General features: G+C 35.4%; 1 protein-coding gene across 3 annotated transcripts; it reads left to right on the top strand.

Annotated features, from left to right (window-relative positions):
* Window positions 1–691: 691 nt before the first annotated feature.
* LOC149080007 (uncharacterized) lies at window positions 692–25,837 on the top strand. 3 transcript variants are annotated; one of them, XM_089238927.1, is made up of 8 exons: window positions 692–937; window positions 3,324–3,395; window positions 4,853–4,921; window positions 6,789–6,902; window positions 9,180–9,704; window positions 19,723–19,820; window positions 22,138–24,054; window positions 24,873–25,837. In XM_089238927.1, exons 1-8 carry the CDS (start codon window positions 895–897, stop codon window positions 25,002–25,004), a joined length of 2,970 nt encoding a protein of 989 aa, XP_089095053.1. In that variant the 5' UTR covers window positions 692–894; the 3' UTR covers window positions 25,005–25,837. The 3 variants fall into 3 exon arrangements, with proteins under 3 accessions (XP_089095053.1, XP_089095052.1, XP_089095054.1); XM_089238926.1 differs by having other exon boundaries at window positions 727–937; window positions 3,182–3,395; XM_089238928.1 differs by lacking the exon at window positions 3,324–3,395 and having other exon boundaries at window positions 765–937.

The raw sequence follows: 25,837 nt of genomic DNA, 5'->3' as shown, positions 1-25,837 counted from the left end.
TGAACTATAAATGTGTCACGAGCAGCTCAAATGATTTCTAAGTATGCTGTGAGTCACTTAAGTGATCTGGAACCGTGCCGTCAGCTACTTAAGTAATCAATATAAGCAAATGTACGAACTATTTAAGGAAATCGGATGTATGGTGTGCCGCGGGTCGCTCAAGTGATTTGGAAATGTTCTTGGGGTCATTTAGGGATCTGGATATGCAGCGTTAAAGACCTGAAAATGTGCCACGAGCAACTTGAGTGATTTGATCAATCTTTCGTGAGCCATTTGAATGGTTTGGTTATTTGTCGTGGATGACGGCCACATTTGACCCGCGGGTCATAGGTCGAGCATGTGTATGGTGTACACTATTCACAAATTTTGTTTTTCGGCGAAGGCTTACAAAGCTTCTAGGTTTATTGAACTATTCGATGACTATATCTCTTATTATTTTTTAAACTATAGGAAAATAAAGGCATTTTTTAACCTCGGTTATATATTCTCAGTTTGATTTTAATATTGTCACGTACAGGCTACATATCCTGCAGATTTCTGTCTGAGGAAGAAAAAATTGAAGGGAAAAAAAAAAACGTCTATGTTCGTAAAGGATGGGAAATAACATGCTACGAAGACAAACGGAACATTCAAAATGGGAATCTCGCCAATGGAGCGACATATACTCCCGCTATTCTAAAGGGAACTTTTCAAAAACTTGCTCGAGAACAGCTATTTATCGGTGCTGAGTGCTTGGAAGAGTGCTTTTGTGAGAGGGAGGGATATATATTTGTGACTCTCACACACACGCCAGGGTCGCATCACATACAGTGATGAGAAAACCTACCCAAAATTCTAAACGTACTTGTTCATACATTATATGTATGTGACCTAAAGATACCAATTCCTGTTTGGATGGGGAACAAGAAAAAAACTAAATGGAGAAAAGTTCCATCCGGTAAGAGTTTCATTTTGTATTACAATACCAACCCTAAAGTACTTCGTTTATTAAATTTTTTATGTGTAACCATCACACTATAATTTTGAGACAAAAAAAAGTAGATATTTAAAGATCACCAAATTATTTTTACCTTTCACAAAACTCGGTTCTTATATATTCGTAAAATTCTGCGGAGTAGCAGAGATAAGTATACACTATTACAATCTGTTTTTCAAAACTATTTTCAAGTTGGGTTATCAAAAAGATTGGAAACGTTTACAATTTTAAAACTAGCATTTGGCCCATTAAACCAAACCGAAGATTTAGATACAATTCTGCTTTCAATGAACTCCACATCTGTAAAATGCTCAGTTAAAATGAGTTAATGCAAATTGTTGTTGCTAACAGATTTTTCTTCTACTGAAACATTTGAGTCAGGATTGAAATAAATTTATACTAAGATGTTTTCATATCCATCTAACTTGTGTGTGTGTTTAGATTGATTCATGCATATGCATTATATGAATTTGTTGTTTGCACACGATGAACTTAATTCATTAAAATTTCCGTTCATTTTAGGGTTCAACAAGGAATTTTTATATTTTTTGTTTTCTAGACGCATTTATGGTTATCAAAATATTAGATGTACATAATATTAGAAATATTCATACAAATGAGAATATTATATGAAAGTGGTAACACACACACATGGGTCTCCTACTATCTAAAATTAAATCCATATTATTGAAGAGAGAATCTGAAAAGATTTACATGAGGACTTATAAATTACTCTCTTTGAAACGACCCGATTAGAAAATTGTAGCCTACCGAAATTCCTTTGCTTTCTCAATTAGGCAGAATTACGAATGGCATTGACTTGAAAAATACATTTTCATCGCAATCGATGCGAAATTGATTATTTCTCGTTTAGTAGATGCTCCAAGTCATTAAATAAAACGAAGATTTAGATACATTTAGTAATTTAAATTTATATCTTCAGTTTTCATACTAATGAGAATAATGGACAGGTTTTCAATAAATCCTGTACGGAACAAACTAATAAATTTCTGAAAAAGAGTAAATGCATCAAATTGATAGGATTATATTTGATGTAACATTATTACACACAATAGTCTATGTTATGTTTCCCATATGCTTAACTAATTGCTTTTTTAAATAGCCGAATGTAATTCCGAAATATTACTGAACATCATAAGTGAAACTTCCCTGTGGATGATTGACATAAATGTTACGGAATGTGATGTTCTTTTCTATTTTAAATTAGAGTTTGAACGATTCAATATACGTCGGTTTAGTAAGGAAACGATGCACCTCGTATACTTCGTGTTTTTTGTTTCACTGAGCTGCATTTCAAAAATTTTGTAAAAAGAGGAAGTAATCCGATGGATTTTTTCCATACCATTTTTTAATAACGAATATGAATATAACAAAATGAGAGCCCGAGCAGTCGAGAGATTATTATTCTTTTTCAATGCTGGTAACTTAACCATCTTTAGATTTAGAAAGTTTCGTTCAGTATAAATAATCTTCAAGATTATCAGTCTTTTTCTTTTGCCTTGAGGAATCAAATTAATTGTTTGTGGTATCAAAAGCCTTATATTTCAGTCTAGCCTTCTCTTTCAGACGACAATCTTTGAAAAAGCTTCTGTGCTTAACGTTTATAATTAGAACTTGCAGCATGCCTCTCTGCTGTTGGAGGTGAAAATGGTGGAACTGGGTGTGGATGCTATATAGCTGCTCTCTAGTGTGTTAAAACGTATCTCCTAAAACTTTTCTAAGAATGACTTTTTTTACTTTTTTTTTTTTTTTTGTAATCTCGAAAAAAAATGTACACAGTCGGTTGAATTGTTTTCACATTTTTTTTAACGTTGAGCGAAGCTTCCACAACTATGTATAATTTTTTTCGAAACTATTTTCGTTGTTTTTCTTCCTCCACCTCTATAACTGAGTGCAGCTGCAATTCAAATGTTTTCCTTTCCTTCCGGTCCGTGGGGGGATGGGGGGGGGGGAATTCTTATTATTTCGAAGATACCATTGACTTTCAAAACTTACTAGTAAAGTTTTTTAAATTCTTCTCAGAAATTAATGGGTTATTTAATTCTGTCATACTTTTTTCATATTTCATATTTGTCAAGCATCCAGCAAAATTTTAATCAGAAATTTTATTACTGGATGCCTCTTTTATTGCCTATCAGAGTCATTGTATAGAAATTAGCGTTCCTATTTCTTTCCCTCTCCCAGTGACATCATAGACATCCCGAAATCGTCTTTGAAAAAGCATGCTACGCAATGTTTCAATGGAAGCTGCGATCAAAACCCCGCCGTGTCATTGGCACTGCGAAGAAAACATTGCTGATACGAGTTTATTGTTTGTCTGTTTCAGCGGAGCTGTCTCAAATCACTTTCAAGAATAGCAGCTACGATCGAGCAGGATCTGAAGATAAGTGCTGTTCTGGTAAGATTCCCCCCCCCCCCCCCGAATTGTAATTTAATGTACGCAAAGAAGCTTAAAACGCACTAGAAGAAAATCCAAAATTCAACGAGTCCAAATAAATAACTTTCGAAATATTTTGTCAAAAAAAAGATGCGTTATTCATGTGTGATTTGTTTCATTTATTGGATGCAATTTATATTTCTCCAAGTATGTAGCTTCCAAGTAATGGGGAAGGGGGGGGGGGTTCTTGCATCACAAAAATCGAAACCAAAAATTAAGTGCTAAGGTTATGCTTTCAAGTTTTTAAAAACATGAATTTTGAAGCTTACAGCACTCACGCTGATGTGACATTTACGGTAGTTTTTGTTCTAAAAAACAAAATTTTAATTAACTCGACAAAAGAAAAGCCTAAAAATATATTAACGAACTTTATTTTATTTGCAAACACAAATTAATTGAATTTATTGCATTTCAATGTGACCTGTTTCGAATTCCGTATTTATAATGAATCTATCGGTAGATAATTGTTTTTTTTTTTATATAAGAGAGAGAAAACGGATATTAGAGCAACGGGCCTGTAACGGTAAATCTTCAATCATGACACTTCGCTCATTGTTCGAAAAATAGGTAGCAGATGGCAGCACTGTAACAAGCATTACACAGAAACAAGCTTCACGTTAGGCTCACAACACGCACATTCCAACATATACCAATTCGTTAGAAATTCCACAGAGGAATACGGACGAGGTGCATGTGTGGTTTAGTAGTAGTAGTTCCATGCCTGAGCGAGACATATGTGAAGAATGTGGAGAAACAAATTTCAAATTTTCCTCTGCTTTTCTAACACAGGCTGCGTTCATCTGTAACAAAATCACTCACGTCTAACACCATCCAGTCAAACCAGTCAAAGCAAAGTTAATGCATGCCAACACCAAATCTCTCAGATCACATGGTTGCGTTTAAATGAGACTGGAAGGGGGGGGGGCTTTCTGATTATAAATAATACCGAGTGTTGGAAAATTTTAAAAAGAACAGTTGTTTTGCAGTTCTGAATGTCCAAAATATCCAAGTTTTACAGATTATGTCCTCTGAAATTCACTAATAAACTTAAAACTATATTAAAATAGTCACATTTATGGCACGAAAATTTGAAAAAAGGCATTTTTACCGAAAAATTCTGAAAATAGGCAAAAAAGGCATTTATGGCATTTTGCCTGAACTTCAGGGCTCTAATAATTATTTATCCCAAAAGATGCGGCGCTTACGTTAAATTTAAAAATATTCTTTCCATTCATTCCTGCGGTGTATACGTACATGCGTTTCTCAGTTAATGTGATGCTTATATTACGTACCCTCTGTCATAAAATATAGTATACATATTTCTTATTGCGGATGAACCTGAACGGTTTGAATGAGTGACTGTGGAAAGGGTGTGAAATTCTATTAATTTTTTCAGAGCTTTTTTTTCTGAATTTTAGACGAAATCTCCAGAGAGAGCGGCAAGTGCATTGAGAACAACGCTAGTGAATGTTGTGATTTGAGACAAGGTAAAAAAAACAACAACATAATTGTTATTTTATAAACAATATGAAATGTTTGTTGTCTTGTTGATAAAATAAACTTCATATGAATTTTTTTAATGCGCGTGGGATCACTAGGGCTATAAGATTTCTATTACTTTGCATATTTTTTATGATTTTGTATGTTCCGCTATTTTTACCGGATAGAGCATTTTTTTCATGATTTTTTCGTTATTTTAAGGTATATTTTAATATTTTTTAGATTATATTAATATTTCATCATTTCCAATGAGAATGGATTTTTTTCTTGGAATTTCCTAATGAAAGACTAAATAAAAGACTGAGATTAGAGGAAATGATCTTGGTAGTCGGGATATTTGTACTTTCATCCTAGTGACATTACCGATTTCTTCCACCCCCCTTTTTCCAACTGGAGATAAATTTTTCAGAAATAGACTCGTTGTTATTCTTGTCCTCAAGGCTAGTTCCTCAAGGCCGTCTCCCACTGTCGTTTAACCCCTTGATAATAGTGTGGCTATAAATTGATTCTGTGCAGGTCCCGTAGATAACATGACCTTAATATTTGCATATTCTTCACTGTTTTCGGGCAAGCACGTTCATACAAGAACAAATACACAGTATATTCGAACGGCGGGGGCATGGCGCCCATATCCACGAGCCGGGCCCCTAGGCTGAGATCTTTGGCGGTCCCTTGTATAGTGAACTTATATTGTGAAAAAAAACCAAAAATAATAAGATTTGTTTCGGGCCCCCTGGCTGGAGCCCTGCCAGCCCCACCCTTGTGGAAGCCACGGGCTGGAGGGGGAAACAAAGAGAATCTGTTTAATGAATGTGGGCGGGGCAATTGTTCACCTCAGCGCTCTTCTCTATTCCAATAATACAAATTTTTTAGTGAACAGGACTAGAGGACCATCACCCCAATTCGCTTATGAGGCCATAAGCGGTCAAGGGGACCTGGGCATTCGTCCCTAGCTCTCCTGTGTCGTTTACTGATTCCGTGTCATACATGTGTGTGTGTGGTAGTTGGTAAACTGAATAATTTCAATATAAGCAACAACTAATTTTTTAAAATAGTATTAATATTGCTCTCATTCCTATATTATTTTGTTGAAATTAATATTAACAGAAATATCGAAAAGAAAAATTTTAGGTCTTTTTTTCTGCTTTATATAGAATATTTTTAGTTTTTTTAGAGCATAAATGCATTTTTTATTGAGCATTTTCTACCAGTTTTAGGTCATAAAAGTTATATCCCTAGAGATCACATTGTTTTTCCACCAAGAACATAGATTTTTGTTTGAAGTTGTTCTCGTTTAGTGTCAATATATAGATTGTTAATTGAATTGAATTTAACTAGACAAGTTGATTAAGTTTCGATTCACTTCTTGGGTGACGAGTATTTTCGAAATGTTTTAAAATTATCACCTAAAAAAAAAATTTAAATAAGTTATTCAACTCTTTTTAGCACAAATACATGTTAATACATGTACACTGTAACTATCACAAAACTCGTCAATATCGTATATAATAACTGTAAACTTAATTTTTCAGTTTCTTTATTTTCCTTGTATAATTCTTAATTTTCATTTAATGAACGTACATTTATTTCATATGCTAAATTAAGTTGATTAGTGAAATTATTAAAAGTTGATTTATAGGGTACACACATGCAGTATTTTTATGTAGTCTTATGCCTGAACAGCCAACCCCAGACTCTGTAGGGCCGGAGGTTTGTGCGTTAGGCACCCTTCTGACCTATTGCTAGATTATTTTTGAATAACCGAGAATTGATAGATAGTTTTCAAATAATTTTGAAACGTTTGTAAATTAGAAGAAATAAGACTTAATTTTCTTTTCTAATTTTTTTTTCCAGAGTTCCCCTATCCTAATCAGTTGAGATGCTATGAGCAGTATGAGGGAAGCCATTGTTTGAATGGAGAAACAAATGTTACGAATGCAGAGGGAATTTCTGGTATCTACGTTAATGGTAATTAACAAGTAATACCATACTTATCAATGGAATTCACGTAATTAGCTTGTTATAACCAAAAGAAACAGCTATAGCACGACTTCATTATGTACGGTGATTATCATAATTAACTGTAATAAAAACTAAAGTAGCTCTTTTTAAAAAGAATCTTAATAAAATCTCAGTACATCTTTCTTGCTAGAAAATATTGACTAAATAAATTTACTACAGTACTTTATAAATAAGTTATTTAGTGCAAGACATTGTTCATCTGTGATTCATAAATATTTAAGTTTTCTTTCTCCAATTTTCCGTTAACCAAGAAGTTCGAAAGAAATTAAATCTTATTTTTCCTCCACTGAATAATCCTTTGCAGACACTAATGAATGATCAAGCTGTCTGTATACATTGTATTGATGATTATTCTGAAAATAGGTAAAGAATTCTTATTAGGTGTAATTTATTTGATTATTCTTAACTAACCCTGTACATTTCAGCTGCAAGTCAAAATTGAAGAATTTTGAGTGTTATTCCTTAACATTTTCATCTAACTTACGAAAATGTCATATTCCTAATCATCATAAGTAAATAAATAAAAGCAATAATTAATTTTAAAAAAACCAATGATTCATCGCTTAGTGTAGCAAAATATAGTAAAAGAGAACCTCCGCGTATATAGCGCATTTTCCATTCAATTCCCCAAGAGGGAAAAAACCATTTTCTTAACGATAGATGAAGGTTAACACTGATTTACAATCTGATCCTAATGAGCTCTACGTTAAAAAAAAAAAGTTTTTTGTGTTCAATTAATTATGATTTTCTTCGAAGTCGAGGTGTTTTTCATAACGGTCACTTCAAAAAGACCGTGCGCCATTATAATTTTCCGGACTGGCAGCTATTGATATAGATCATCATCACCAATGACAAGAAGCTTTTATCCAACTACAGACTTTATTCGGATTATTCATTTCCTAACAGCTGATTTACAGGAAAATAGCGCTGTCATTTTTGAGAAATTGGGGGAAAAAATACTATTGTTCAACATGTAAAACGAGAAATTCGAAATGTTCACAATAACATAAAAAATATTTGAGCTTTTGCACATAAATATAAAAATATTAATTTTATCATGCACATAATGAATTGCAGTCAAAGTCGGTTATACCGACACCTCGGCAATAACGTCAATAATGGGGGGTCTGAACTGATTCACATAGAAAATAATGTTAATCAACCTTGTTTATTACGGCAATAAAAAGCATCTAGCTCGGACATACGACAAACTTTTCGTCATTTTTGTTTCCATTTCAATAATGTTTTTCTAAGAAGTTCCTAAAATTTCCTGGCGCGGAGGTACAACAGATACGGCGACAACATGACCACAGAAAATAACTGCTACCGCAGGGAGTCCTTCGAGGGGTTAGCGCACCAACCCCTCGGTGAGTATAAAAACAAGCCTGCCGTTCGGAATCGGAAATAAATTGTAGGTCCCGGTCTAATTAGCCCTCGTGTGCAGAAAATGACAGAGATGCGACAAAAATTATCAAATTCCTAAGATTAGGGCTGATCATATCTAAGGAATGTTCGTTTGTTGTTCTATATATACCTAACGTAGAAAAAAAAGAGATTTATTTCATGTTTGATGCTCCAACATGCTCATTGATATGACCACTATACAGGGTGATTAATATTTCCCGTTGCCGTATTTTACTGGTAAACCATTGAAATCCTAGAGGCATACTTCCAGCTAGGGAAAGTATCCAAATAAGGTTTAGAACTCAGATACGTCATTCATGTAGGATCGACGGTTCGCTAGTAAAATGCGGCAAGGGGAATTAAGTAATCACCCTGTACAAAACTTTTCGTATTTTGCCCTTCCCGACTTTTTCTTGAAAAATGTCCCGTTTTTCCAACGAAGCTCGATTTAATTTCTCATCTTCACTAGGATATCAAGAATGAAGGCGATTTGCGTAATTTATGAATTTTGTTATAAGGAATATGACCGTATATTTTCATCCCACATATTTGCCAAGTTCATTCATTTTTCCCCCACGAAGTGCATTTTAGCAAACTTGCTGTAGCACTCTGTATTATCTGTGATTACATTTTTTTTTTCACAATGCGTATTGTGACGAAATTTTTTCGTTAAAATACGAAAAAAATTTCCCAAAATCTCCGATGTTGTTATAACAAAGTTTGACTGTATATCTGGATATTTTTCACCTGATACCTCTATGCCTATGGCTAATTATTGATAAAAATTTGCTCGTATCGCATACTTGTTTTTATTTTCAGGACTCTGGATTCCAGTTTCGAACCAGAAGAAAAACTGTACAGCTTTCAATGCTACTACACTTAGGCCAAATTCTGTTTTGCAAGCACCAACTTATTTCCGTCCATCGTCGTTCTGTCCGTCTACATGTCCTCGATTTCAGACGGTTCATGCTCCAGACGTTCCTCTTCATCCAAATTACTTCGTACCGTCTGATAATCATTATCTTTATTATTTCATTAGAGGACAGCCTAATGGCTCAACGGACTATTTCGGAGGTGATCGTATAGATCGTACGAACAGAGAAGAATGTGCTGACAGTTATTACCGTTCCTACGATGCGTATTATACTGATCAACGAGATTTTGCACCGACGACAACTCTAAAGAAAGGTAGTGCTACTATAAAAAGGATTGATCCAGAAAAAAAGGAATATGTAAAAAATTGTGCATTGAACCAGCATCAAGATTGTAATATCGAAGAACAAAGTAGTTCGAGGACTATCCAACAGTACCCGGGATACGCATTCGGCCATCCATTATACAGTAGTGAGTTTCAATTAGCTCTTATAAGTTATTTCATGCATAATCAGTTGTTTTTACACTGTCTATATGTTTACTTTTATATGGGTGAAGTTTTTTTTATGGCTTCTAGCTAGTGAACAAATTAGGATAAAAATAAACTAATTTATAGTATTTCGTATAAATATGCACCGTGATTCAAAATTTAACGTACAAACTTTTAGGGGAGTTACAGCACACAAAAACAAAACAGAATCACACAGGAATGTATGACCGGAAACCCCAACCTGATCAGCTGGAGGACAAACGAAGATGAAGAAATGACAAACCAATAAGGGGTGGAAAAACTCTTTATTTAGCGATATTTTAGACGAGGACAGTACGTGTACACGTTAAGTTTCACAACAAGCGCTGGAAGTTCTTATGATCCACAGTTATGTGCGCAATGAAACTTTTAAAGGGTTTTTCCACCCATTATTGGCTTGTCATTTCTGCATCTTCGTTTATCCTCCAGCTGATCAGGTTGGGGTTTCCGGTCATACATTCCTATGTGATTCTGGTTTTTTTTTGTGTGTTTTCTTCAACCCCTAAAAGTTTGTACGTTGAGTTTTGAATCACCCTGTATATGCAATACAATACAACATTTTTTCTACACTGTGTGGCTAAAAAAATTCACTGCATATTGTACTGTACCAGTCTTCCTGCTATGCCGCTGGTGGTCGTAGCGACGGACTCGCATCGTGAGGACCCGGATTTCGAATTCCACCAGAGCCACAGTGGTGATCTCGGTTGAAGTTGGTTTTCTGTGGTTCTCAAATTCGCGGCGCGAATGTGAACCGATCTCCCCATTAAAAAGTCTCGCCACAGGGAGCAACAGGCCTATAACGGAACACATATTCAATCGTTACACTTCACTCACAATTCGAAATACAGATAGCAGTTCTTTGAAAAATCAGACACAAAGCTAGATACTCACTCAGACTGTTAGGTACTCACAACTCCGGCACAACTCACTCGGTAGTAAATTGCCCATGGCGATACGACCGGAGTGGTTCTTGATTTGAAAGAAAGAAAAAAGTCTTCCTACTATGCAAACCTCAGAAGGGAGTGTAAAGGTGCGTATACATTAGCAGCGTATCATGCAAGGTAAGCATTCGCAATTGATTGTTCAGTAATTTGTACGATGTTGTGAACGATTCTTGAGCAATTTGAACTGGACCCACCGGGAACCGGCTTTTCTTCAACAAACACAATGGAAAGAAAACGGATACAAAGGAAGTTCGTGTACTCACGAACAGATTAGAACAATTGCAGGGGGTTGTACGTTATAAGATCGGAGCGCTAATGTATACGCTCCTTTATGACCGCGAATATTTCTGTACGCCCGTTCTGATTATAGTCAGCAATAGTGTGTAGCGACAAAATCAAGTCGGTTGAATGACGAACTTAATGTATCGACTTCTCTGAGGGCGATGACAAGTTTAATTTACATTTAGTGATCTCGAATTGTGAAATATTGGCTGAATTGTGTTCACTAGCGTAGGTTATTCACCATCAATGTGTTGATTTGGCCATCACCAGTGTTATAAGGTTGGTCCGAGCGTTTTTGGTTTTTCAGTCATCAGTTCCACGTTTACTTAACACTAACGCCGAGCTCTTTCAGCTATAACACTTCCTTCGTGAGCAGCACATATCTTATTTATTGCTTGTGAAGCATTTTTGCGTTTTCGGTAATAAAAAAGAATCAAGTATCTAAAGTGCGCTTTGTTTCTATCCATTTTCGAAAGGTCACAAAACTAACACAGATAAATTTTTACTGAAATATTTTTTTCCCTTGAAGATGTTTAAAGAGTAGAATAAACACAATCCACATTTTTTTAAACACTTTTATAATATTAAGAAATGTATAAGCGCCATTTATCGAAAATTGGCATGAACTTTTCGGACAAACCAGTATTATGCATTTTAATTATACAACTTGATCACTATTATTTAGTTCAGAAACTTCATATTCAATGACTGTATAAGTTTTATTTTGACTGTATAATACGCAGTGAGGAGCACGGGGGAGGGTCTATGCTCTTCCCAAGACGATAAAAAATTAAAAATATGTAGCTGAAAATTCTCTTGAAGAAATTCGTCCCTCCCCCCTAAAATCTAGGGTGCTCCCTCCAAAGGGCAATCCTACATACGTCCTCAAGGGCAGCTCTAGCTCACCTGCCAGCCGGGTGCAAAACCTCATATGACGCCCCTTAAGATAACCCTGGTTGCAGGGCTGCGACTATATGCTTGGTTAGCCGGGGGTCAGTTGGTGCCTCTTTTTAATGTTACGGAGAGGTTAAAGGGTGTAAGAGATTAAATTCACACTCCCTTTGTTCCGGCATCCGGGGGCACCACTCCTATGTGCTCTCTCTACTTGCGGTTCTGCATCTAGTGATAAATAAAATATGGTTTTCGTGGTCTCTCTTGCTATGGGCACCTTGTGACAAATATACAATGGTTCTCGTGGTCCCTCTGCTATGAACACTTCGTGATAGATAAGGTTTGGCTCTCGTGAACTTTTCGTGATCGATAGAGTATGCTTCTCGTGGTCCGTCTGGTATGGATACCTCATGACAAATAGGGTATGGTTCTCGTGGTCCGTCTGGTATGGATACCTCATGACAAATAGGGTATGGTTCTCGTGGTCCGTCTGATATGGACAACTCATGATAGATGAAGTATGGTTCTCTTAGGCCCTTTGCTATGGACACCTCTTGATTGATAGAGTATGTTTCTCATGGAAAAAATTTGAAAATTTTCCGATTTTTTCAATGTCGCGAAATATGAAGGCAAAGCACAACCAAAATTGATAGACGTGCGAAAGGATGCATTCTGGTTTCTGGTATTACGGACCCACGCCTTGTCTGTCCTCTCAAGTTTTCTCAAAATTTTCGATGTCAATTTATGACTCAAAAAAGTGACAGCGCGTAGTGTCGTGTGAATTTTCAATGTTCCAAAATTTTAAAAGTTTATGTGTCTACACAAAAAGCTTAGGTTTCCGCCCCCTTAACAACATGCAGCACGGGTGCACTGCGCCCCTTGCACCCTTGCTTAAGCTGCCTCTGGTACGCCCCTGAATGACGGAGCACGTTTTCAGAAGCTAAATGAATCGATTGAACCTAAAGTTACTTGAAATCTATCGAACAAACTTTGCTTAATCTATATATCTATATATACAGGGTGGGCAAAAAGTCCGTAGAAACCTTAAAAGTGAATAAAAACCGGAAAAATAACAGAAATAAAAAACGATGTGCAAGATTAGCATCGATAGGTCACGGGAATTTTTTAAGACAGGAAAAACCTCAAAAAACAACCGATAGGTGGCGTTTGTACGAGCGACTTCGATGGAAATATGCAAATGGGTTATAAGAACTTGCGCTCCTAATCCACAATCAGTTCACCGTTGTAAGCCGTGTATATGGACCTGCTACACTCTGCCGTTGCTGGATTTGTGACTCGCCTGCAATGTGTTATCCCCTGTGGTGGTGGTCATGGGGAACACATACTGCTGTAATAAACTATTTGGAGACATTCTGTTCGTCATTTGCGTATCTTTTCTTCGATTTGTGTACGTCAGCGTCACGTACCGGCTGTTTTTCGAGTTATTTTTTATGTCTTAAAAAATTCCCGTGACACCTAGCGATGCTAACCCCGCAAACCATTTTTTATTTCGGTTATTTTTCCGGTTTTTATGAATTTTTAAAGTTTCTACGGACTTCTTGCCCCCCTGTATAATGACATGTCCTGACTGATTCATCATCGCCGCGCCCGCCGAAGTTATGAATATGAAATTTGGTCAGTAGTTTATTTCATTGAAGTAAAGACCCACTAAGAAAGGGTTTTTCTAAATTTGACCCCTGAGGGGGTCATAAAAGGGTTCAAAGAAATCACGCCGAGCCGGAACCGCTAAAGCTATAATTATCAAATTTGGTCAGTAGTTTCATTTTAAGACGTAAAAACTAACTAAAAATTTTTTTCGAAATTCTACCCCAAAGGGAGGTCATAAGAGAGTTCAAAGGTTACATAAGCCCTGTTCACATGGGAAATAGAAATAGCGGGTTTAAAAGCCGTCAAGAATTTTCACCAATGACTGCTCACCATTTCTTTCCTTACGAAGGAAAAAAGTCGTCGAGTGGGTGCCAGAACTTCCAATGCTACCGCAATATTTGCACATGTGAACGGGACTATAGAGAAATCACGCTTCGCAGAAACCACTGAAGCTATAAATATAAAATTTTGTTAGTAGTTTTAGTTTGTAATGTAGAGACACATACACACTAAAAAGGGTATTTCAAAATTCAACATCTAAGGGGATCATATGTGGGGAGGGGATTTCAAAGGTTATATGGCGCAATCATCGCTGAGTCCAAAGAGCAGAAGCTACAAATATGAAATTTGGTGAACATTATATGTATTTTATAATACAGAGAATCTTTACGACGGGATTTCTGAAAATTTAACCCCCAAGGGGGTCCAAATGTTATATGAGGGAAATCATTGTAGAACAATTTTCTGATTACCAAATCCATGCGAGCGAAGCCGCGAGTTACAGCTAGTGCGAAATATAATCTTATAGATTTAGACTGTAAATATATATAGAGCTCAGTACTGAAAAATGTAGGTTTGGTAAATCATAAATCGGGTCTTTCTTACGCGTTCCGCTGTCTTTCCTGAGAGTGTGTTCAATAAATAATCTGATCACAGTCTGTTCAGGTTACCGCATCAGTACCATGCCTATAAACCTCGTGTTAAAAAGGTTTAGAAAACAAAATGTTATTAATTTTTTCTAAATTGTAATTGCAAATGATCCACAGCGAGGGCACCCACATCTTGGAGTGGGCGTTTGGACCAAGGTTTGGGCTACAGAGCCAGGACGGTCCCCATATTGATTTTCCACTGAATTTATAAGTTATAAAATAATTCAAATTCATTAAATTAATGTCGAAAAACAGTCTAGCTGAAAACCAAACGCGGATCTAGGGTGATGTACAGGCATCCCTTGCTTTATGTGATTAATTGGTTCCGCAAAATAATCGCGTATGACGAAATCGCGTAAAGTGAGTTGAATTTAACATGGGTAAGATAGGGATAGGGTTTTTTTTCAGAAGTATGAGAAAAAGTAAACCCAACTTTTCCAGCAGAAAAATAAAATTTTTTGAATGAATTAATCATCCAAATTTATAAATAAATCTCGTCAATTTAGGATATAGGAATAAATTTGATAGATATTGCTTGCTTCTGTCTTCACTACTGCATATTAATTCTAGTGAGTGTGGATGTTTTCTTTCCTGAGGAGCCTGATATGATAGATTGATAACATTTTTAATGAAAGTAAACAACATTCAGCTAACAAGTAACATTCTTCGTGTCTATAAAAACTTAAGAAGCAAAGCTAGAGAAATGTGAATATTCCTCTCGAATATGGCAATTCTAGATTCACTGAGATCGATTTCGATTAAAATCCTGGTGGTTGTCAATGTGTTACCAACAGATGTTCATTAGTGAGATCTGATGAGATGAGTTTGACTCTATTTCTTCCATACAGGATATTTGTCTCATCTACATCAACAAATCCAACGGATTTTGTTATTTTTATTATGCCATATTTATAATTTGCAAGCCCATTTTCAGGATTAAAATCAAACTATAGACAACATTTTTTGCAGGTCACAATTTTTAAAATTAACTTTTCAAAATAGCGTTACAACGAAATCGCGTAAGCGAGGGATACCTGCATCTGAAAGAGGGTGACTTGGTGAGAGCAAAGGTCATACCGTTACCATTCGTCCCATGTTTTGTAGGACAGAGCAATTATTTCTTTCCTAACCTCTCGGTAGATCACCCTCATCGTTCCCTCTGGAATCACGTGAGAGTGCCTCCCGCCCAGGCTAGAGCTTAGTCAGCCTTCCCCTTCGTAGGAAAGCCCGGTGAACTCCGCTAAAAGACCATGTATCTGCCTGTTTAGGTTCTCCGAGAGTGAATAAAAATTTTCAAATATTTTTCTGAAAAATGAATAAGTTTCATACCATATATCCGATAATGTTGTCCTTCACCGAACTTTATGATTTTTTTTGGCGTAGATTTCTTAAAAAATTATTGGGTATTTTTTCCTGATCAAAACGCTGAAAATAAAATAAATATGAGGTGAAATTTTGGGAGGCACAAACAATCACTTTCCTCGCTCTATTGAAAAAAAAATGGATAATGTTTGCCAAGTTAGTATGTTTTGTGATTTTTTTAGAAATTCCAATTTACCCCTAAACGAAGCGGTGAAGTCATCAGTGTAGGAAATATTCGTATGTAAGATATACAGTATATTTTTCTCGTCGGCGTACTTTTGTTGCAAAGGGGAAGAGAGGGTCGTTATGGGTATGGATGGATTTTAAGAACTCGACTGCCAACTCGGCGGCTGAATTGACGCTTGACTCCATGACAGAAAACAACAAAAACGTGCCAAGTCGCGACGGACGAACTTTCCATCCACTCCAGAGAGCAAGCGAATGCGCTCTTTCGAATAGCTTGCGCAATATAACTTCTCTCTCTCTCTTTCTCCTACCACTGATCTGAGTCAGTATGTTTTTTTACATATAACTTTTCTCCGCCCCATGTTCAAGTAGCTGTTTCCTGCTGCTGCCCACTGAAAGAGTCTCTATCCTCGCAATCTCTCCTTTTTCTCTCTCTGCGTATGAGCTGTTACCAAATTAGCTTTTTTCTAAGTTAGCTCCGTTCCACTGGAGCGGCCAGGATTTGCGCTTCCTATATCAGCTATCATCGTTTGATAATCTTGCTGGACATACGCAGGAACAACTTCAAGTGGTTATATAAACAGAGGAATGTATCGAGTAAGTTTTAAATATCTGATATAAAGTTTTCTTTCATATTTCGAAGAGGGTTTCTGGCAGATTAATGAAATTTTCATACACTTCAGAAAAAATTAGTCTGAATCGCTTATTAAATTAATCTACGCTGAGGCGTAGTAATGATTAATAAAAGTGAAAACCAAATAAACGGAACAAGTGAAAGAGTATCCAAGATTCCAGTACAGAGAGTTTTGATCGAATTGATCCTATTGATTCAAGGAAATAGGCTGAGGAATGTCAAAGATCATTTTGTACACGAAGTCTGAATATAAAATAACTGTTTTAACTGAGTATTTTAATTGCATTTGTATTATCGCAAAACAGTTTAGGGGCCATTCAAGTATTACGTAAGTAGATTTTCAGCCATTTTTGACCCCTCCCCCCCCCTGTCAGCAAAACACCCTTCAAACCCCCTCCCCCTTGTCATCAAAAGTCAGCAAATCCGAAATCCCCTCCCCCCTCGATGCTGACGTAATACTTGAATGACCCCTTAAGGCTGCATTCAGTTCTCTACAGTGTTTGTGTTACTCATTTTTTTTCCCCATCGTTGAAAAATTTTGAATATATCTCTCGACTCTTGACTATATTTCTTCGAATCCCTACTTTCAAGTTAGTCTGTATAAATATTAGGTTATATATATTCAATTAAGATTCTGGCTAATGGTCTAAAATGAAAATACATATTTGATCACTCACGTACGACAAAAATTTGTATTTTCTATCTATTCTATTTAAAGAAATCACTGTGTTGCTTTACTTTTAGCTGAAACCAGTACAGCAGCTTAACTATTAAAATAAATTGATTTCTGTTCTCCATTATTCTTTCTGTCTAAATTGTTCAATATTTCAGTTTTAATTTTTGATTGTTGGTTCCGAGTAGAAATTACCACACGTGGTTTTTGTTTCAGACTATGCTAGGTTTTGTCATTTTTTTAATTGGATCGTTGAACTAATTGTTTGGAAATCCAAAAGAATGCTCACAAAATAAGCTTTTGAATTTAGATACAATCTACGTCTTGTACTCTCTATAGAGAAATGATCATCATATATAATATTCAGCTTGTACTATTGGCTGAGGACGGCTCTAGGCTTGTGTGATTCGTGCGGCCGCACGGGGTGCCACTATAGAAAAGACGCCAAATCAGGGTAAAGGAGATAATAACTGCAGAAAAATTAAGAAAAAAATTTTTTCTTTAAAAGTCAAACTATGTTTGGCTTGAATGATTCGCAGAGAAAAATGTGATTTTTGATGCATTTCATCTAGTTGGAAACACAGTACCGAGTTCTCAGGGTTACATATTTCACTGGTGTGTCTTATATATCGTCGGAGAACCGAAATTATGTATCGCACGGGTGATAACTTTGTCTCCAGCCACCCCTGCTGTTGGCAAGAACAGTAATCTTTATGCATACACAGACTTCCTGATAAATTTGCATTTGATTCTGGGAGGATCTGCTTTGCAAAAGAATAGGGCTTTAAACTATTTAAGTTGACGTACACCTACCTCGTGAACTCTCTTAGCCACAGTTTTGGCAGAAAATAAAATTGACAGACAATAATGACTAATTTCATGAAACCAAGAACATCTGTTGTCGTTCAAGTTGTGCTACTGAATTGAAGAAAAGTATTAGTTTTTATCTCACATTTACTTATTTCATTCCTTTTTTTAATTGAAAGAAGATATGTATTTTGTTTTTTGCTTTTGCATTAGATTGAATTTTCAGTGAACTGAAACAGGTAAATTTCAATAATAGTGATACCTAGCTTCTGTTACTTTTGTCGTGATAAAACCGTTGCACCGACAATTGTCAAGTGACAGTGTTTCAAGTTTCTTCTTGTTTCATCCTGACGCCTACCGATTGTCAACAGAAGTATAATACAATAGACAACGTCACTCATGTAAGCTTGACCGGGTTATAAAATCTTCGAGAGAGTGAAAATCGCTGTTTCTTTGTTTCAGTAAAAAAAAGAAATTCAATAGCTTCTTTCATTACGTAGGTGTAGGACCGTGATATCAATAAGCGTGCTTGTTTCTTTTTTTCCCCAATATTGTTTTCAATTGCGCTGTTCTGTCTAGGAAAAACAAAAATAAACAGACTCGAAAAAAAGCAGCTTATAAAAACTTATTTAGTTTTTAGCGATGCAAAGTACTATGCGCGATCTAGAAAATCACTGTAAGTCTTCATATTTAAAATGCTTTGAAGTTAAATGCTGAACTGACATAAATTTTAATTGTGAAAAACTTGAATTTTTTTTCAAACACTAATAGAACATATATATATTCGCAGCTTTGAAATAATTACTTTCGGCAAGCAACGAAGAATTAAGTTCCGTTTTCATCAGTAATTCCTCTTTTTTGATCCATACGAAACCACTTAATGGTCCATGAGCTTTCAAAGTAAATAAAAAAAATGATAAAAAAGAACACGCATTTGGTTTTTCTATCTTTTCTTCCTACGCGTAGAATTACATATGCGTTTAGGTGGGATGCATGCGTCATTTGCATTTCTTTCTGCTATCTCTATTTTACTGATGAAGTGGGATCATAAATTCTACAATCAAAATCTCATTATAATTATAAGTGTGTAAAGATGATGTTACTTGGATATATGAGAGCCATCAGATATACAACGTCAAAAGAGCTATCAGATATGAGGAATCAAAAGCCAAACGAAGAAAGCTGAAGATTATAGTAGAAAGAAAATAATAATATGTGCATATTCGATTTTCTGTTATTCATCCACTTGAAATCAAATGAAGACTAGATACGATGTTTTATCAAGAGTAAAATCTTGTTCTCACCGGGATGAAAGCTTTCTAGCCTAATTTAGTAGTCTTCTTACATTTATCAGCATAAAAAAGAGCTACTTTTTCTTGGTGGGTCATACGCGGTTCATTTAATCAAAATAATTCATACAAAGAATAATTCTGTTAGGCCTATATATTATATTAGAAACGTAAAAGCCCTTCTTTATTGCTCATGCCATTGTGCAATTTCTTATGGCACAAAAAATTTCATATTACATGATTGTCTTATATGAAAAATATTCACTTTGCAGACTCTTTTAATTTTTCATTCTTATCTTGATCCTTGTATGCATTATAACAGTATTCAAAACCCATGTGATATTTATATTTTCAGTACCACTGGTGACTTTCACACCTAACGCAAATACTCATGTACAAACGACTTCGTGGCCGTTAGGTCCTATCCAACGGAAACGTCGGCGCCGTAGGAAGGTAATTTCACTAATTTTATCGAATACGTCTACATAAATTGATGGTAATTTTACTAAACTCTAAGAGTTTTTCTCTATATATGGTATGTACTGCATTTCAGACATCCACCTAGTACTTGCTTTAAAAACCGTTAATATAGTATGATGAACCCAACTGATTGCCGATGCACTGTTTCGTTTTACGCTTTCAAAAATATTTTTATAGAAAAAATAAGACTTCTCTGATAAAAAAATGACAGAATTTGTCTGAGTTGACGAGCTGAATGGAACTAAAACAATGTAAAATCCTGTTCGGTAGCATAGTGCAAAAAGAAATCCACTTTTTTTCAATTAGGACTTACCCGATGGTGACACTTTGGTCACACACTGAAGGAACCAAGGACCCCCCCCCTTCCCCCCGACATGTAATAGTCACTTTCTCCATTGTTATTCTGATGTATTCTTCATTCTAAGATACATCTCGCTGACAACCTCTTGCTGACCACCTTTTGAAAACCACTAGCCTTGTGCAACTTTCACTCTAATTCTTATTTGCGTGGACCTGTTTCTTCTGTGCGCCGAATGGAAATGTGTTGTATCCATCTGTGTGGTATTTTGTGATTTTGCGTGCTGGTCACGCACGCTTACAGCTCAGAGGAACCGGGCTCTAATGTACCAAAGGACGTTCCAAGGTATCGTGAGTTTGAAATCGGCTGAGTCCTTATCGGATTATATCCATGAGAGGTACTACTTTCATTCGTCGAAGAAAGATGGCACCAAGACGAACGCACAGACACTGCAAATTAGCATCCATGGTTTCATAAATACAGTGAAACCGCGCAACAACGATACTCGGCATAACAATAAATCCCTCTACAACGATATTAGATATAGCAATAAATCCATCTACAACGATATTCGATATAGCAATAAATCCCTCTACAACGATATTCGATATAGCAATAAATCCCTCTACAACGATATTCGATATAGCAATAAATCCCTCTACAACGATATTCGATATAGCAATAAATCCCTCTACAACGATATTCGATATAGCAATAAATCCCTCTACAACGATGTTTTTTCAAGTCTTGTTTGGAAATGTCTTATTCGTATGTCAAACTGTTGCCTATCGATATAACGATAATCCCTCTACAACGATATTTTTTCTTGGTCCACAGAGCATCGCTATATCGAGCTTTCACTGTATTAAAAAATTATCCAACCGTTGTAATACCAATATCAATAATGTTTGTAATATCAATATCAATAATGTTTGTAATATCAATATCAATAATGTTTGTAATATCAATATCAATAATGTTTGTAATATCAATATCAATAATGTTTGTAATATCAATAATGTTTGTAATATCAATATCAATAATGTTTGTAATATCAATATCAATAATGTTTGTAATATCAATATCAATAATGTTTGTAATATCAATATCAATAATGTTTGTAATATCAATATGGGTTCAATCAAAACTGTACCTTCATATTTAGGTTCATCATCAAGAAAAATGCGGGAAATTGCGATCGTAAATACGGGACATCATGAAATTTTGCCAAAAAATGCTTCATTGCATTAAATTCAATTTTTTAATTACTCCTAAAATTTCTGGAGGGTGGGGAGAATAAAGAACTGCTGCAAATCACAGTAAACATAAATTTCACGAAAAAAATATAGAATGGCATGAGCGATGACCATATTTCATTGAGAAAAATAAAATTCGGGTCAGAAAATAAACTGGGGTCTTAAATAGGGTAAAATATACGGGACATAACCATATTGTCATAAAAAATGTTGCTGGTGGTACGCACTACCTCACTAATATTTACTAAAAAAGATGAAAAAAACTGAGGAAGAAAACGTTGAATGTGGAAAATATACTCGTATGTGAGATAAATATCTACATTTTTTGCCATGATTATCAAAATATAATTTATATACTATATTATGAAAACGCTGAGTATTCACGACTTAGTAAATATTTAAAACTCATCGTTGAAAAAATGGGACAAATATATAAAAAAAACATCCGAACAACCCCAAAATTACAAAAAATGTCCCATAATACGGGACACAAGTGATCCGTAAAATTGTTTCAGACATTTTACTGGTCCTCAGTTTCAGAAATGTTGAGAAACGCTATCCTAAACTATTATCAACGAACGAAAATAACGGTACATGACGCACATACAAAAAATTGATTAATTTTTCTCTTGAAGCTGCATGTGGACAGTTAAGAGGTCATATTAAACAATTATTAACGGACGAAATAACGGTACATAGTATTAAAAAAATGTTTTTTTTCCTATCTTTATCACAGGGTTACGCAGAGTATGCTGTAATACCTCCAAAAAAGAACAATCCTGAGCTCAAAAGCAATAATGGGACCACCGCTCGATGCAAAGAAAGTAATTCCCTCAAAATAAGCAAGAAGAATCTCATTGAAAAGATAGCTCATGACACCAGCGACGACGTTAAAAAAGATTCACCGTCAACATTCAGTCAAGACAACAATGATGAAAATATACCTTCATATGCATCGCTTTTGAGTGAACACGTTCTTTCAAATACGCTCGAGGAACTGAGGAATATTTTTTCTCTCGAATCATCAAATATATCAAGCGTAGAAACATCAAATGAATATCACTCAGATACTTCGACCACAGACGAAGTTTTGCAAGACATTTGCAAGAATGTTTTGAATACTATTGTGAGTGAAGTAGCTGATAAAGTAGCTTTTGTTTCTGAACATACGTTACTTGAGATAACAAAGTCAATGCTGTCAATGCATCCAAGCAGAAACTCCGAAATTGAAGTAATGTATGTTGGAGGTGATGTAACAAAACAACGACTTGAAAATATTAAAGTACATAATAATATTGTCAATGAGCGGGAAGGCTGTGAACCTGACAAATTAAATGAAAATATCTTGAAAAGGAGCCAGTTGTCATTTTCAGAAGACAATAACGTTGCTAATACTGAGAATTACAAAAATGAGGATTTTCCCGAAATAGAACCAGCGTGCTCTGATGATCACAATCAACAAATATCAGAAAAAATGCCCATCAGCACAGCTGATGCTAATGAAAATATTACAGTTTCTGCAGATAAGTTTAAGAGTGAAAATTTTACGGACACCCAATGCTTTCCTGTCACCCAGCAGCCTCGTATCATACACGCATTTCAAGATATAATAGATGTTGAATGTTTAGGAAATGAGGAAAATTTCACAAGTGGTGGTGTTTCTAAACAAAAAGCAAATAATGCAGTTCTAGTTGATAGGAATGACTCAAATGAAAATGAGACCAACAATCATTCAATAGCAAATGAAAATGCTAAACAAACAATATATCCCCAGAATCGAAGAACCTCCAGCATAGACAGTAAAGGTAGTCACAAAAATGAAGATAGAGAAGAATTGATGGCTAAAGTGCAAAACATTTGCAAGGAAGCAGAAATTTCTCACGATGTGTCTCATCTTTGTCAATCTCCTTTTATGCCTCACACTATGAGCTCAGAGGTACTAATCAGAGAAACGGAATTGGAACTTAGCAAAATACATCAACTAACATCAAGTTCTAATGCTACTCAATCGATTTACAAATTAGCGTATGATGATTGCGTCACTGATCAATCTGAGAATGAAGACGCCGATGAGAAGATTCAGTCAAATCTTGATAGCAATCACAAGTGCTCTGATACATGTATACCTCTCGAAAATGATGCAAAATTTTCAGAAATACTTGTGCATGAAGCTGATAGTACTAGTGAAGCTGGATCAGAAGATGTGGAACTCTTACCCCATAGGTATCAAAGTGAAAGTGTACAAGACTGTAATAAGCATATATATGTTAACAACTTATCTCTAGCTGTAGAAATGCTTCGGACACGAGAGAATCTTCCATACGACGACGAGTTTAAGAGAATCGTAGATGAAGATAACGCCAAAACTGGTGGACGAGAGAACAGATCGCGGATTCGGGCAGTAAACACAGAAAAAACATTTGGTATGGAAAATCCCGCTTTTGTGGAAGAATTATCTAATTCCTTCATGAAAAACACTCTCGATCAAGAAAACGTGCCAAAAATTCATTCGTATCGCAGTTCGAGTAAAGGGCTTCGTCATAGTGATTGCCGAGCAAGTGTTTCCGACAGTGGAGTTCAGTCTGGAGATTCGGGAGATGAAATAGCAGAAGAAGCAGACGAGGTTTCGTGTAAACCTGATGAGAACATGAATGTAAGAAAATGTCATGTTTTATGCAAAATTACTTTTTTACATAGTTTTAGCTTACATAATTACGATATCATTATTATGGAACCCTTATCCAACTCTTTAGAAGGGTCATGTGCTATACAAAAATCAACGACATTATAATTGTATACCGTATATAAGAAAATATATATTTTATTGTAACTAATAAAAAATGCCGTTAAAAAATAAATTTTAAGGGAGGTACAAATAAACGTATAAGAATTCTGACGTACTTTTTGACACACAATAGATGTCATTTTCAAAGGGAAGAGTTGTTAATCAAAAATCGACCATTTCTGATTTCCCTGACCTAGGATCCTTTTTACAACTAACCTAACAGTTTTCCTCAGCAGACAGAATGATAAGCATGGCTGTTAAAGCCAGACGCTAAGGTTAAAATAACACTTTAGTGTCTTTCTTTCATTCAAACCTGGCACAACTCAGGTCTATCTCCATGGGCAATTTACTACCTAGTGAGTTGTGCCGGAAGTGTAAGTATCTAACAGTCTGAATGCGTATCTAGTGTTGTGTCTGATTTTTCAGCGCCGCCATTTATATTTTCAGAAGTGTAGACTTTTTTAAAAGGGAGATCGGCTCTCATTCGCACCTCGAAGTTTTGCACCAAAGAAAACCAACTTCAGCCGACTAACACTATATCGACGGTGGAAATCGAACCCGGGTTCTCGCGATGCGAGTCCGCTAATATGACCATCGGCCACCACAGTGGCAGCTTTAGTGTCTGTCGAGACAAAATCTGGCATATTTTGCAGGACTGATACAAACTATTTTTGATTTATTTTCAGAAATCACAACAATGGCAGAGTGACCAAACAGCGAACTACAGACGCTTTGGTCAACAGATGAGGCAACAATTCAGTGTATACACACCACGGGCAAGTATAATGAAGCCCTGTTTATGTTGTATTATTATGTAAGTTCAGAGTCAAAATTAAGAAAGAAAGTTAATGCAATGCAAATAGCAATTGGCAAACCCGCTGTTTTATTATTATGTATGCCAGTTCTTTCTTATATAATCATTGTTATATTCACGTGTCAAGCTATAGTTATGTTATTAAACATCTAGTTATATGATCAGAGAGAGAAAAGAAGAAGGAAATAAATGAAATGTATATCGAGTGAAAGTGACGAGATTAAAAGTTGATGAATGTACAATATATCATATAAATGTACGATGATTTTCTTGTGTTATTCGGATGTGCATTTCTAGTCTTTCGCATTCATTTATACACCGTTTCACTCAGAGTTGATAAAAAAAGAGTTCAAACTGAAATAACATTATGTATTATCATTATCATATGCTGAATAATACAAATATATTCTTGCGGAAATGGAAACGATTTTCGAAACAAACTCATATATATATATAACATAGATACCAATTCCTATATTTTCCTGGGTTTTCTTCATTGCCGAATGAAGATTGAACGTTCCGATTTTGTATATTCCAACTTATGTTTTTTATGCTAAAAGAATATTAAAGCAAATGATACTGAAAAAAAAAATAATTTCCGAGTAAAAATAAGAGTTTTTTTTTTTAATTTTTGTGGTTTTTTGATTACGCATCAGTGCTACCAAAAAATGTCAGATAAAAATATATAGAGAGAATTTATTTTTGTCTGTACGTAAGTCTTATAAGTCAAGTTCTTTGTGTTTGAAATTTTACAATTTATAGCTCATATTTTTAGAGCAGCTTATGTGTGCCATTTATATAGAACAATGAGAGATTATTAAAGTATTTTGTGGTTTC

The sequence above is a fragment of the Pholcus phalangioides genome, unplaced genomic scaffold (assembly GCF_987345545.1).
Source record: "Pholcus phalangioides strain wild (caught in Gottingen) unplaced genomic scaffold, Ppha-v1.0 ptg000011l_1, whole genome shotgun sequence".
Classification (NCBI taxonomy): Eukaryota; Metazoa; Arthropoda; class Arachnida; order Araneae; family Pholcidae; genus Pholcus; species Pholcus phalangioides.
The sequence above is the reverse complement of the archived record's forward strand: the minus strand, read 5'-3'. Positions and strand labels throughout refer to the sequence as shown.